Below are 14285 nucleotides of genomic sequence, written 5' to 3' on the forward strand. Positions count from 1 at the left end.
TTTCCTGCCAGGCTGGTAAATTGTCTTCCTCCAACCCTGGGCCTTTGTGGTATCTCAGGCCTGCCTCTCCCACTACCTGGCTCCTACCCCTTACCAACTTTAAAAGCCAACTTTGTGATTAGGTATTTGGTGCCTACCTGGAATAACAGGGTTGTACTGTTAAGTTTTTTGAGTACAGTAGTCCCTTGGCATCCACAAGGGACTGGTTGGGATCCCTAACGATATCAAAATCTGCAGATGCAGTTCCTTACATAAAATGTAGTATTGCATATTACCTACAAACATCCTCACATTCTTTAAATCATCCTTAGATTACATGTAAGGCTTAGTACAATGTAAATGCTAAGTAAGTAGTGTTGTACTATATTGGTTAGCGAATAATTATAAGAAGAGTCTATAGGCATTTAGCGCACGTATAATTTTATAAATTTAAAAATATATATTTTGCTCCCCAGTTGGTTGAATTCATGGATGCAGAACCCAGTGTGTATCTTCTATAACTGAAATAAAGAACTCCCTGGGGAGAAAGAGAGCTTTTACTTTTGTATCCCCTTCAGAGTGACATAGAATATTGTATCTCTTTTTACTGCCTTTTATTTGTAGGTAGTACCTTGCTTTTTCTTCAAGTAAATCCTTAGTACACTGCAAGGTACATAATGAGTACTAAACAAAGGGTGGATTATACTTAGCCACATAAAGCAGTATTTTTCTGTGGATCATGTCTCAAAATCAAATGTGAAACCAACAAATGTGATCCAATTTAGAATACTGTATCTCTTTTTACTACCTTTTATTTGTAGGTAGTACCTTGATAACATCTTCAACATTTTGATAAGAGAACATTTACTTTCTCACCTAATTAACATTTCACCATCCAGTCAGTGTCCCTGTTCTCCACTTCTCAAAGCCAATTCTAGGTTTATTTACTTATTCATTTCCCCTTTTCTTAACTCAAAAGAGGTGGTAAGCCCTAATCGAACTTGCATTTTTCATAGTGTCAAGTGTTCACCAATCTGTTCCTTCTTCAGATGAGTCATCTGAATGTTATGATGCACTTCAGATGGGCTCTTTGGAGCACCTGTCTCTCGCCTCAAGTCCATCTGAAATTCTAGATGTCCCAAATAGGGCCTTGAAGTTTTCACAACCTGCAACATCTGCACAGGGTTTAGGATTAATAGGTGTCGTTCCCCCCGCCCCAAGATCACCTTCTTTACCCTAGAGCCAGGCTCTTTAATTCCATCATAACATTACTTTCTGGCAATCCTTGGTGCTCTCTGCATTTTTATTATGTTCCAAGTCAGTTCTATTTCTTTCTTCTCCTAAGTTGAGCCCTTTCTAGCTTTCATATATCTTGCACTTCCTAATCAGCAAGCAAAACATCAATGTTTAACCAGGCCTAATTGATTGTGACCTGTCACATCTCTAATGTAGCCTTATTTTTGTATTGTTACCAACAATATTCTCATAAGTTTGAATTTACACTCCACTTCCCTCAATAACTTCTCTAAATCCATCCAATGGAATGAGTCTCCCACCCTCCAAACCTCATTAATACTCTGTTCACATCTCTATTAGCACCTAGCAGCCTGCAATATTATAGTTATTTATGAATCGGTATCCTGTGATTGACTCTTAACTCCTATGTGCATACCTCATACTGCCAACCAAACACAACAGTGTGCACTTCTCATAGTAAGGATTACTGAATTATACTGAAAGGCAAAAATTAATTACGTGGATTAAAAAAATAGGTTAAGAGATATTTCTAACTCTGCAAGACCTCCATATTCTCAATGTGCTCAACTTGTAAAGCATTTTAAAAATATATGAAACTACGAAAGATATAAAGGGGAAAACCACCAGAAAAATGGCAATAAAGAATGTACAACTAAAACATGAAGGCATGACAAAAGGGATGTGATGCCCTCTGCATTTCCACACGTGGTCTAGTAAATTGGTGCCTGAAACCCTCAACCTTCACCATTCTGCCCCGTCATCCCCTTTTACCCTATTTCAAAAACCTCCCACGTCATGGAGTGCACAACAGTCCACTTCGCTTAACTTGCCTGAGCTCTTTCTCTTTGTGGCCATATACCCCTGAAGAATATGGGGTAGCCGACTCTCACTCGCCTTGTTTCTGTTCTGGCCTCCCTTGGCCCAACTCACCAGACCAAGAGTGGGCAACCATTTCCCTTTAAAGTCCCAACTAAAATGGAAGCGGGTCTAGACCTGGACACCCTTAATCCTCTGTAAGCCCGAGTTTTTAGGTCACCGAATTTCTGGCTACGGTCTCAGTGTGACTTGAGAGCGATCTTCCAGGTGTACTCTTTGCACAACTTCCCAACACCGCCTTTAAGGTCCCATTACCCTCCACGTGCAGCCTACCCTTAAGGTAGGCCTTAAGGTAAGGTATGTTATTCTAGTGTCAAGGTTCCTGAAGGTGGTTTGACCTCTGGGTACTCTTGTTTATACTAAACTCAGAGCATCTAACTTCCTTCCTGGAAACTGGGCTTCTCTACCCGCCCTTATACCTCCGGAGTTTCCCCTACTCCCCAAAGTAACATGCCCACCTATCTAGCACCTATTCCTCCACTTTGGCAGATCTGCGCCTCGGCTGTCGCCTAACCACTCTATTCGCTCCCCGGCTGGAGCTCGGCCCTCCCCTCGCTCGAAGGTCGCGGCGCCGGCACGCTGTACCTGTCCCTCACCCCTACTCACTTTGGGCTTCTCGGGCAGCTTCTTCCGGTTCTTCTTCTTTTGCTCCTCGCTTCGGAGATTCTTTAGCAAGGTTAGGTCATCAGGGGCTGAAGCTGGCGCGGCTGCCGCCTCCTCCCGCTTGCGGGGCGGGCTCCTCCGCTTCTTGCGGGCGCCGGCGCAAGCTGCGGCCCAGCCGTAGCCCAGTAGGAAGAGCAGCAGCAGCCCGAGTGCGCCGGTGCCTACCAGGATCACCCAGCCCGGGTACCGCTTCGGCTCCAGCCCCAGGTCTAGGCCCAGCTCCGTGCGCAGGAAGCCTAGGCCGACCGACAGCATTTCCCGCAGCCGGGCTGAGCCCTGCTCGGCCTGCTGGGCCAGCTCGTCCTGCCAGCTTCGTGCAGCCATCTTCCCTCCCGTCAGGGGGACTTGAAGGATGACGCTGGGCGCAGAGACGCCGTGGAAGAGTCAAAGGAAGCGACGATTGCCGGGCCACCTCAGGCCAAGCGCATCGCGGCCGTTCCTCGCGCCGGAGCCGGCGATCGGCCGCTGCCGCCGCGGGGAGGACAGAGGGGCTCCCAGGTTCCCCCTATCAGTCTCACTCCGCCGCCGCCGCCGCCAGGAGGAGAGCCGGGGCGAAGGGAGGGAGTGTCTCCAGTGGCGACCGCTAAGCGGCGTCTCGGCGCTAGCGCCAGGCCCCGCTGTCCTCCCTCGGCGGAACAATGGCGGCTCCGGCCGCGATCCACGCCGCGCGCGGGGATGGCCGCGGGTCACGTGGGAGCGGTGGGCGGGGCGTGGGTGTCACGTGGGCGCGGGAGGGGCTGGGCGGGAAGAGAACCGTGGCGCGAAGGCGTGGTGGTGGCGGGTACCGGCCCGGCGGAGAAGTGGAACCTAGGGACTGGTGACCCGGGATTGGGGGCTGGAAGATTAACTGGGGGAAGCCCGGCAGGTGGGCCGGTAACACAGAGATAGACGGGATGCTCTGAATGAGTGCAATGGAAGGGTGCTCGTGGAGGGCGGGCTCGGGGATAAGGGTGAAGAGCGAGGAACCCGAGCACCGGGTCTGGGTCAAATTCTCTCTGGGTAGAGGTGTAGGGCTTTTCATTCTTATTTTTCTTTTCTTTCTTTCTTTTCTTTTTCCTTTTTTTTTTTTTGGAGTGATGTTGAAATGAAAGCGCCTTTTTCTTCCTTAGGTCACCAGTCAGCTAGATGCTTCCAGAGTGCATTCAGTGGAGTCTGAAGCCAGGCACCCACCCCTCCTCCTAGGGTGAAGCTGGGTTTAATTCACCAAGTGGATCTTTATCTTCGGGCCAACTGTTGAGTGTCTGCCCTTTGCCAGCCGTTCTAGGGCGTGTTTGCGCTGTTGAGCTCATTCAGTCGTGCTGTTTTTAGTATCCAGAATTCAAAATTCTGAAAGCCTGTGGGCGGTACTATTATTTTGCTGCTATAAGAAATAATGAGAGGAAGCTCATTAGATTGTGTTTACATGTAGAGGTAGCTTCCTCGTTGCGTTTTATTTTAAGGTTTTTTACAACGCGTTAAAAGGAGTTTTAAAAATTCTATTTTTGTTTGCTCTGTCGACCAACTGTGAGATGTAGCATTAGAAGGGAATGAATTGCCTTTTCAGATTTTAATTACAAAGATATTTGGGGACTGCCTTAGGGTGTTTAAATTTCATTTTTTTCTGTAAGAAAATTTAATGTTTTAGCATTAAATGATCATTAGTATGTAAACAAGTGAACTAAGTACAAGAACCCAATGCCAAAAATATGTCAAGTATTTTGACCTACTTTTTAGCAGTTGTAGTGCATGTTGTGATTAGTGGGTGGAAGGGAGTTTTGTAATAACAAAAATAAACTGCTAAACTTTATGTAGACTTATAATTAAATGCTGTAAATTATAAAGTCAGAAACTTAGAAGGTGTCATTGGAATCTGCTTAAGCTCTAAAAGTTAACAAATTCCATTCATGTTTTTGAAATAAGATTTACAATCTTACATATTTGTTATGGTTCCAGACATGAAGGGTCATGATTTCCTAAGAAGTTCCGCTGGCCAGTCTAGATTTAACTCCTGTGAATTTATAGATTAAACTATTACAATAATAGTGAGGGGTGTGTGTGTGTGTGTGGGGGGGGGGAGACAAACAGGAGTTAGACCTGGTGACCTGATTCTGGTAATATAGAAAACAGAAAAGGCCATATTAAGGGAATCTATAAAACAGATGTGGGGAATCTATTTTAAATATTTTTCTATTTTGGAAGAACACTAATCTATTGAGAACTTTCTTTTTGAGGTACTATATACATTTTAAAATATGTTAAGTACATTAATAATATGAAACAATTGTTATCTAGAGATTATGCTGAGTCATAAAAACCATCATTGTAACTATCAAATTTCACTTTAATATCTATTAACTTTTAAATTCTATTCTCTTTTACTTCTATTTTAACAATGTCTTCTAAATTTCTGTGAGCAAAAAGAGTGAATAAATAAAAAGAAAAATTTCATATGAAAAAAAATAATAGTAGTGAGGTATGCCACTCCTAAATCATATTTTTTTGTAACTGTAATCTTAAGGATAGGAAACAATATTTCCTATATTTGATAATACAAATATACTCATTTTTAAGTTTCTCCTCATCTTTCCATGTATTTATATTTTGAAAACAAAAATGGGTTCATCTGCTGTTTACTGTTTTCCACTTAATGTAGAAATGGGCATTCATGTCAATTAATAAAAATCATCTGATAAAGCCTACCAAGAACTTTGCTGCTGCAGTCACACAAAATTATGTTTATTGATTTGCAGAGGGATAAAGTTTAGGTAAAATTTTAAATGAAACCATGCTTTGAAAGACTGAAAGCAAAGCAGAGTTGTATGTAATATTAAGTTAATACCAACTCTGGTCTAAGTAGACTGGGAATCCCTTCTGAATGGTAAAGTTGAGATAAATGTAAAATGTGTCTGAAACCAAACCTGGGTTGGAAATAAGGACTGCTTTTTCTGGAAGTGGCCCATAAAAGGGAATACCACTCAGCTATAAAAAGGAATGAACTATAAATACATGGAGCAACATGAATGAATCTCAATTATGCTGAATGAAAGAATCTAGGATCTCTCCCTCACTGCCCCTCCCCCTCCAAAGAACATATTGTATGTTTCCGTTTATGTAAAATTAGAACATGCAAAATAATTATTGGTGACAGAAAGCCAATAAGTGGTTACTTGGGGATGCAAGGTGAGAACAAAAAGGTGGGAGGGGGAGGTACTAGGAGTACCAGGAAACTTGGGATGATTAATATGTTCATTATCTTGATTGTGGTGATGATTTTGAAGCCAGAATTAAAAAAAACAGGTAGTCAGCCTAGATTGATAAATCTGGCCAGATTGTAGAAAACAGACTAAACCGGTTTGCGTCCAAAGGTTGGAAATTGTGCCCTTGGGAGATTGGCCTATACTGCCCATCCTAAAAGAATTGTTAATGAAGCAACTTCTGAGCAGACTGGAGTTGGAACTGCTAATTAATTCTCCCTAGGCCCCCTTTCCTACCCAGACCACTCCTCCCTGACCCCTCTACCTTTTGGCCATCCCATGCAGTATCTCCTGGGCCTAGTCATAGATATGCAGGAAGGAGAGAGATAAGGGGGGAAGAAAACAGGAGAACAAAGGAAACCTAGGACAGATAAAAAGGCAAAACACCCTCACTTCTGGGGATACCAGCTATGGTCCCCTTCTCCCTCCCAGGAGAAGTGACCCTTTTTAAATAAACCCTGCTTTATATGCTTGCCTCTCAGTGCTTCTCTAATGTTATACTTCAGTATGTGAGGAAGCAGGACTCATCACCAGTAACAGATGGTATCAATTTTACAGGTGTATATGTATTTTAAAACTTACCAAAGTACCAAATTGTGTACTTTAAGTATTATAGTTTATATTAACTATATTTCAAAAAAGCAGTTCAAAAAATTTTAAAAGTGATTCATATGAGTTGGTACTGATGGGATTTCAAACAAGTTATTTTTGCTGATACATGATTTTAAAGAACATGATTTCTCAACACTATAACCTTGATGTTATAATTATAACCAAAGCAGGTTTTTTTTTTTAACAGTTTTCTCAATAAATAAAGTATCATTTTTAATGCAAAGATACTGCATTGTTTGTCTCTACTATAATTTAACATACTTTAATGTTGGATAGTTTTTTTGTTTGTATTTTTTAACAGATTTTATTTTGCCATCAAATGTAATTCTGTCATGGATATTCTGTAACTAAATCTTTGACTATTGTTCATTATTTCTTCAAGATAGAATCCTGGCACTGCAATGCATAAGTCATAGCCTACAACATGTGTGTTAAATACGTTCAATTTTAAGGGACCTGAAAAAAGTGCTATTTAATGCCACTCATTTTATTGACAAAGAGTTTTAGTGTCATACCCTAGAATCAGAATGATTGAGCTTAGACTAGAATCCAGACCTCCCATTGCTTTCCTCCTCTTTTTCAGTATGCAGTCAGGTCTTGGAGTTAGTGCATGTATTAGTTTGCTACAACGGTCATAACAAAATACCACAGAATAAGCCAGGCTTTATGGTACATATCTGTGATCCTAGCTACTTCAGGCAGCTGAGGCAGGAGGATCCCAAGTTTGAGGCCATCCTGGGCAATTTACGAAGACTGTATCAAAAGAAAGGGCTGGTGATACAGCTCAGTGGTAGAAGGCCCCTGGGTTCAGTTCTCAGTACTGAATAAAATAAAATAAATTTTAAGAAGGGGCCAGGGATGTTGCTCAGTGGCAGAGTCCTCTGGGTTCAGTCCCCAGTATTGCAAAGGAAAACAAAAACAACAAAATGCACCAGGTTGCTTAAACAGCTAAAGTTTATTTTCTCTCAGTTCTGGAAGTCCAATATTAAGCATGGATGGCAGCAAGTGAACTTTCATTTATTTCTTCTCATAAGGACACCAATTTTATAAAATCAGAATCCCATTTAACCCTAATTACTTCTATAAAAGTTCTCTGTCCAAATAGAATCACATTGGGGTTAGGGATTCAGCATACAGATTTTGTGGGAAATAGAAGCATTCAGACCATAGCAGTGTGGGAAGCCAAATTCCACACAAGCAGCCTTTGTTTGAAGACAGATGAACGAAAATTGTTGATTTGCATCTTCAAAATGTAGATTCTTGCCATTATAAATTGCTGGGTCACAGAGTTAAATACCTAGGAGGATAATTTTACAGCAAAGCAGGGATCTTTAGTTTAGTGAACCAAAAATTTGGAAGTAATGTGAGGAAAGGGTCATCCTCAGAATAAATAATAATTAGTAAACAAGGAAATTATCCTATAAGATAGTTTATGTATGTTTCTAAGTCTTCTAAGAGATCAGACAATATGGTTAGAACTTGTGTGGAACTAAAAACTGGAATTTATCAATCCTACCTCACTGGAACATCAGGGTGGGGGCCATGGGAAGCAAAAAGTCTATCAAAGTGATGACAAGGAAAAGTGTGATATATTCATTCAGGGAATGCCATACAGTAATAACAATACCACAGAATGCTTACATTTTGATACCGTGCTTTGAAAATTTATAAAACAAGTTTATACATATGTCGTGAAAATGTAAAATTGTACGCAGAAATAACACCAAATAATTTCTAGTGATGAAGGGAGAAAAATGGGATTGGGGGATTGGTGTGGAGTATTCAGGGGGCTACAGATGTTTCTGCAATGTTTTATCCCTCCAGCTAGGTTATGGGTACAAAGGTGTTTATATGACTCTAACAAAAAAAATTATATATATATATATATATATATATATATATATATAGAGAGAGAGAGAGAGAGAGAGAGAGAGAGAGAAATGCAGTAAGTTGTGTGGAATCTAGGCAAAGTAATGGTATCTCCCTTGACTATACAGTTACTGATTTACTATAATCTTATAGTGAGGAAAAGTGTATTGACCTCTTAAAATCATTTAACCCCGTTTGACCTGATTTCATTATCAACATATCACATTTAGTAATGTGAGTTCTCTCACATGGATTTTGCTACATAAGACAATGGGTCAAAGAGCTGACTTAGGAAATCAGATCCTCTTAGCAGTCACTAAGGCAATTCATGCATTATCAACTGAGCTATAGAAAATTACTGGTTCTTGGAGGCAAAACAAAAATTGTATAAAGTTGACATACATATAATATCCAGTATACCTATGGCATTAAAAATTCAGGTGGGCATTGGGGGAGAAAAGTCTAAATAACCTCTTTCAGTGTTGAGAAACTCACAATCTGTTTGTGAGTCAACTTACACTCCTGTGTTATGGTTAACTGGGCTCCTGGATCATTTATTCAAGCATTCCTTCACTAGATTTTATTAAATCTCAACGCTTTACTTTAAATACGGTATCTGTCCTCAAAAGTCTCAAAATCAAAATAAACACTTCCTAAAAGGAAAAAACAAACAAACAAAAACCCCCAAACCTGAAAACTTAGTGAAGATATAGCCCTTGCTTAATACAAGGGAATATGGCTAAAGTCAATTGATTTGAGCTTGGAGATTGTAGTGATTGCTGTAATCCACCCCTCCATTCCCCTTCAGGAATGAAGACCTTATTCCTCAATGCCAGGTGTATTTCCAGAAGACATCTCTTAGCTGTCATTCATTTGGGGACATTCCTCATCCAAGGTCATGTTTCCTTCAGGGAGACCTGGCATTCACTGACTCTTCAGCCTCGGGAATGGGGTATAAGTTCTAGCCTTGCCCCAACTTGGAATAGTTCCAAGGATGTTCCCCACCCCAGAACAATTTATGGGTTTGGCTGAGGAAGGTTGGTACTGCATCTTGACTCAATTTGCCATCTGCTCAATCCTGCGACCTTCTCTTTCCACTGGTTCTAAGACGACTTCCCAATACACGTCTTCAGGCTGATTTGTCTCAAAGTCAGCTTCCCAGATGACCAACCTGTAATAGGGATGAGAATGAGGTATCTACAAAGTATTTGATATCATTAAGGAGAGAGATTATTTCTGCATAGTTATAGTGGAACACTAGGTGTAGTATGTTTTTAGGTTAAGTTTTAAAGAATGAGTTAGGATATTGCTAAGTAGAGAGACTCATGAGGATGGAGAGGAATTTGTAGGCATGAGGGCCAGCAAAGTGGAGGACTGGGGATATGATAGAACATGGTATATTCTCACTCTCTCTGCTTCTTGGTGGCCGTATCCCCAACTGCTTTCCGCCACTACACCCTTCCACCATTATCTTCTGTCACCTCAGGCCCAGAGCAATGGAGTTGGCTGTCTATGGACTAAGACCTCTGAAACCACATTTTGACTGTTAATCAGGACTAGATCTTCTAAGAATGTGCAAGTTGGGCTGGAGTTATAGCTCAGTGGTAGAGTGCTTGCCTAGCACATGTGAGGCACTGGGTTCGATCCTCTGCACCACATAAAAATGAAATAAAGATATCGTGTCTACCACCTACAACTAAAAAATAATATTAATTATTCATTATTCAGTATTCATATTCATTAATCCCACAGAATCCTCACACCAAGGCTCTGGGGGAGTTTTCCTTTTACAGATGAAGAAATGGAAGTTCAAAGAAATTAAGTCCAAGTTTACACAGTAAGAATTTAAAAAACCTCCTTGTAGGACCGTTGACTAGGTGTTCTCCATAGGTACTCTTGCAAACCTCCAGGAACACTGGTTGAGTCTGAGTAAAAGCTCCCCTCTCCCACCAGAAATATGCCACTCCTCATTCTCACTAGAAAATGAAGGCTTTTCTCTTTGGAGTTGACCCCTGGCACAGTGGAGGGCTGGAGGGAGGTGATGTTCTGAAGCTAAGGAGGGACTAAGGACCTTCATACTAAATGAAAACCCCAGTGCCCTTCCCCTATTTGGCTACCAGAAGGATGACAGATGCCCATCAAGACAGGACTCTGGAGCTTTTGCCTATGGGGAAACTGCCCTATCCTAGGAAAGAGACTGACAGATGTTTGGGAATCCTCCACCCCTCAAACTGGGCATCTGCTCTATTTTGTTCTTGACAGTGAAGCCCACAATGTAGGGAATCCCTTCTACACACAAGCGCATCATTCCTGATCATAAACTACCATGGATATCCACTACACATTTGAGAAAAAGTCCCTAAAGACACCATTGGGAGGGCAGATAGAGGGCTTTTTAGAATAAGAAGTCTCAACATTTTTATCACCATTGCACTTTTATTAGAAAGCTACTAGAAGATGGGCTTCTCTGAAGTTAGAGATTCAATCAAGAGGAAGGCTGCTAAGAAAGAAGGAATCCAACACAAAAGAAAGGGGAAGAGAATTCCCAAATGTGGATGTATTAACAGGGTTAGAAAGCAACTAAGGCAGGTAGAAGCAAGAATTCCAAGGATTCTAGGAAGGCTGTCTCCTAGAAAACCAAGAAACCAATTGACTCACACACATTGAGAGGGGTTTATTCTTCTTTTTGTTTGTTTGTTTGTTTTAGTTGTCAATGGACCTTTATTTTACTTATTGATACTGGTGCTGAGAATCAAACCCAGTGCCTCACACATGGTAGGCAAGTGCTCTGCAACTGAGCTACAACCCCAGCCTGAGAGAGGTTTATACTTCTTTTGGAGCGCTTGAAATGAATTAGTGATAAATATATAGAAAAACAGTAGGTTAAAAAATGCAGTTATTGAATGCTAGAGAAAAAGAAACTTGTACAAGAGAAGGAAAGTAACCAAAGTATATTACATGGCTCAGCTGTGAATAATATATACATAGAGAATATCATACATATGGAAATACTGTGATGTCATTTTTTTTTTTTTTCAGGGAATGAGGGTAGATGATGTGCCTGTGTGTAAGAAACCTGAGTTCCCATCTTTCATGGGAGTGAAAGCACAATAACTAAAGCTGAAAATTATACATAGTTATATAAGCATGTTATTCAGCCATAGGAGGTAAATATAAGAAACAGCAGCAAGAATAATGAACAGAAATTGTCTATGGACAAGTTTGGGCTGGAAGAATGATATAGGGACTTCCATTTTTTTAAAGAACTGTTTAGCTGTCTAATTTGTGAAAGTGTATTGCTAGACATGAAATTTTTTTTTTTGGAGGTGCTGGGGATTGAACCCAGGGCCTTGGGCATGCAAGGCAAGCACTCTACCAACTGAGCTATATCCCCAGCCCTAGACATGAAATTTTAAAAAATTAAATTTAATAAAAAACATGGCACATCTGCATTATGGTGAACATTGGTGTGTAACTAATGGTAAAGTTCATAAGATTTGGTGAGGGACTGAAGAAGAGAACACTGTTAAGAATGACTCCGGGGGCTGGGATGTGGCTCAAGCGGTAGCGCGCTTGCCTGGCATGCGTGTGGCCCGGGTTCGATCCTCAGCACCACATACAAAGATGTTGTGTCCGCCGATAACTAAAAAATAAATATTAAAATTATTAAAAAAAAAAAAAAGAATGACTCCGGGTTCTCACTTCCAATTGGACAGAAGGTGGTACCATACACTGAAATGGGGAATATAGGGAAAGAGCTAAGTTTTATGAGCCAAGATTGGTTTTGCATACATTGATTTTGAGAAATATGAAATATCCAGATGCAGATTCCAAATAGGCAGACAGATACAAGGGTGCAGATCCCAGAGGAGAGATCAGAGTTGGAGGTACCTGTTGGTTTCCTTGCTCCAGAGCTTTTCATGCCTCAATCTTTTGATGCTCTCCATAGTCCTAGCTCCTGGCACTTGTTCTTCCCTGTGCATCCAGTTTATTTTCTTGCTCTTCCTAGTTAATTACTGCTCATTTTACTTATTTCAGGGGAAATGTCATTTTCTCTCAAAAGCTGTGCCTAAACCCTAGATCAGGTCACTTCCTCATGTTATATATTTTCATAGCACCTTTCATCATATTTGTCAGAATTGCGATTTTACCTTTATTCATGTAATTATTTTCTGTTTCCTGATCATAATTTCCATGAGTACAGGAACTGTGTCTATTTTTGCTCATTCTTATACTATACCCTATACCTATCATAATACCTAGTTCATAATAGGTGCTCAAAACATGGCTAAAAAGACTAATAACTACTTACACATGGAACAAAGACATATCACTAATTGAAGGCATCAGTATTTTGTGGAAGAAAGACTACCATGCTGCCCAGTGATCCTTGAAGCCTAATATCTGAACCTTTGTGTAATCCCTTCCCCTTGAGAATGAGGGACCTGTGACTTCCTTCTAATCAATAGAATATGGCAAAAAGGGATGGAATCACTTCCGAGGTTATGCTCCATATGACTGTAGCCTCCATCTAGCTGGTAGACTATTTTCTCCTTCCCTTGTTGGCTTTGGTGAAATAAGCTTCCATGAGGAAAGGCCCATGTGGCAAGAAACTGGTGGCCTCCTGCCAGTTGCCTTCAAGAAAGCAAGACCCCTCAGGGAGAAATGAAAGACAGAGACTAGGCAAAGATACACATGAGAGAGTTTGTCAGAGCTGATAAAAAACAGGCTTGGGGTTTGGGACTTTTATGGGGCAGGCACAGGGATTAGAGCCGGTGGGGTCCTAATATGGGCAGTTAAGGATGGAATTAGTATGAGGGAGTTAGTATTTCTCAGAAATGTCCTTGGGCAGGAAAGCAAAATTCTTCTTAAAATGGCGGCGGTCACTTAAGATGGCCGTTCAGATGCTAAGCAAGGGCCTTACATATAGTTGCTTTCCTTTTCCTGTATCAACATTGTATGTTGGGTATCTAGGAGGAAGAAAACTGTCTCTGGTTTGCAGGTCCATAAATTTGTGAAGAATTGTGCTACAGGAGGTGTAGTTAAACTGCATGTAAAGTGCCTCAGCCATATTTCAGTTTGCTTGCTTGCTTGATTTTTTGGGTGGGTGCGGAGTACCAGGGATTGAACTCAGAGGCACTCAAGTACTGAGCCACATCCCCAGCCCTATTTTGCATTTTATTTAGAGACAGGTTCTCACTGAGTTGCTTAGTGCCTTACCATTGCTGAGGCTGGCTTTGAACTTCAAGGCACTGGGATTACAGACGTGTACCACCGTGCCCACACTTGTTTGATTTTGAGACAGGGACTCCCTAACCTTTTGCCTATATTGCCCAGCCGGCCTCTGCACCACGGCAGTTTGCCTCATCAAAACCATCAAGGATGAATGTCTGCTAGCCACACAGAATCTTTTGTAATCTGATCACACAAGTAATATTCCCTCAATGTTGAGGTATTCTATTGGTTAAAAGCAAGTTACTCGCTCACTTCTGCAGCACATACACTGAAATTGGAACGATACAGAGAAGATTAGCATGGCCCCTATGCAGATGACTCGCAAATTCGTGAGGCATTCCAAATTTTTAAATCACATACTGGGAAAATCACTTGCATAAGACTAAAGCAATTTTGACATTATTTCACTGCTATCATTCTCCCATTTATTAATTTTGTATGAGTTAATTCACACTACTGAAACACATGTGGCAACAGAAAAGACTGTTTTGTTCTTTGAAATACTTTACAGATTACACTATCCCTGGAATCCTAAGTGCCTAATGGCATTTTGGATTGCCT

The 14285-nt window shown here is 41.1% G+C and overlaps 1 protein-coding gene, 1 long non-coding RNA gene and 1 other non-coding gene across 8 annotated transcripts in view; 2 read left to right on the plus strand and 1 right to left on the minus strand.

The window, feature by feature from the left end:
- Positions 1–3447, minus strand: part of Mtdh (metadherin) — a 64019-nt gene extending 60572 nt beyond the window's left edge. For all 6 annotated transcript variants that reach the window (XM_027948649.3, XM_027948633.3, XM_027948622.3 and 3 more), the window contains exon 1: positions 2719–3447. In XM_027948649.3, coding sequence (XP_027804450.1) covers positions 2719–3099 — 381 coding nt within the window. In that variant the 5' untranslated portion in view covers positions 3100–3447. The remainder of the gene's footprint in view (positions 1–2718) is intronic.
- Positions 3448–3529: 82 nt separating this feature from the next.
- LOC139702121 (uncharacterized) lies at positions 3530–6843 on the plus strand. The gene is made up of 2 exons (XR_011704722.1): positions 3530–3640; positions 3885–6843. It is a non-coding gene; the product is annotated as an uncharacterized lncRNA (long non-coding RNA).
- A 7125-nt stretch (positions 6844–13968) lies between these two features.
- LOC114106522 (U6 spliceosomal RNA) lies at positions 13969–14073 on the plus strand. Its single transcript, XR_003585209.2, has one exon. It is a non-coding gene; the product is annotated as a U6 spliceosomal RNA (small nuclear RNA).
- The last annotated feature ends 212 nt before the right edge of the window (positions 14074–14285 follow it).

This window comes from Marmota flaviventris, chromosome 15 (genome assembly GCF_047511675.1).
Source record: "Marmota flaviventris isolate mMarFla1 chromosome 15, mMarFla1.hap1, whole genome shotgun sequence".
NCBI classification, from domain to species: Eukaryota; Metazoa; Chordata; class Mammalia; order Rodentia; family Sciuridae; genus Marmota; species Marmota flaviventris.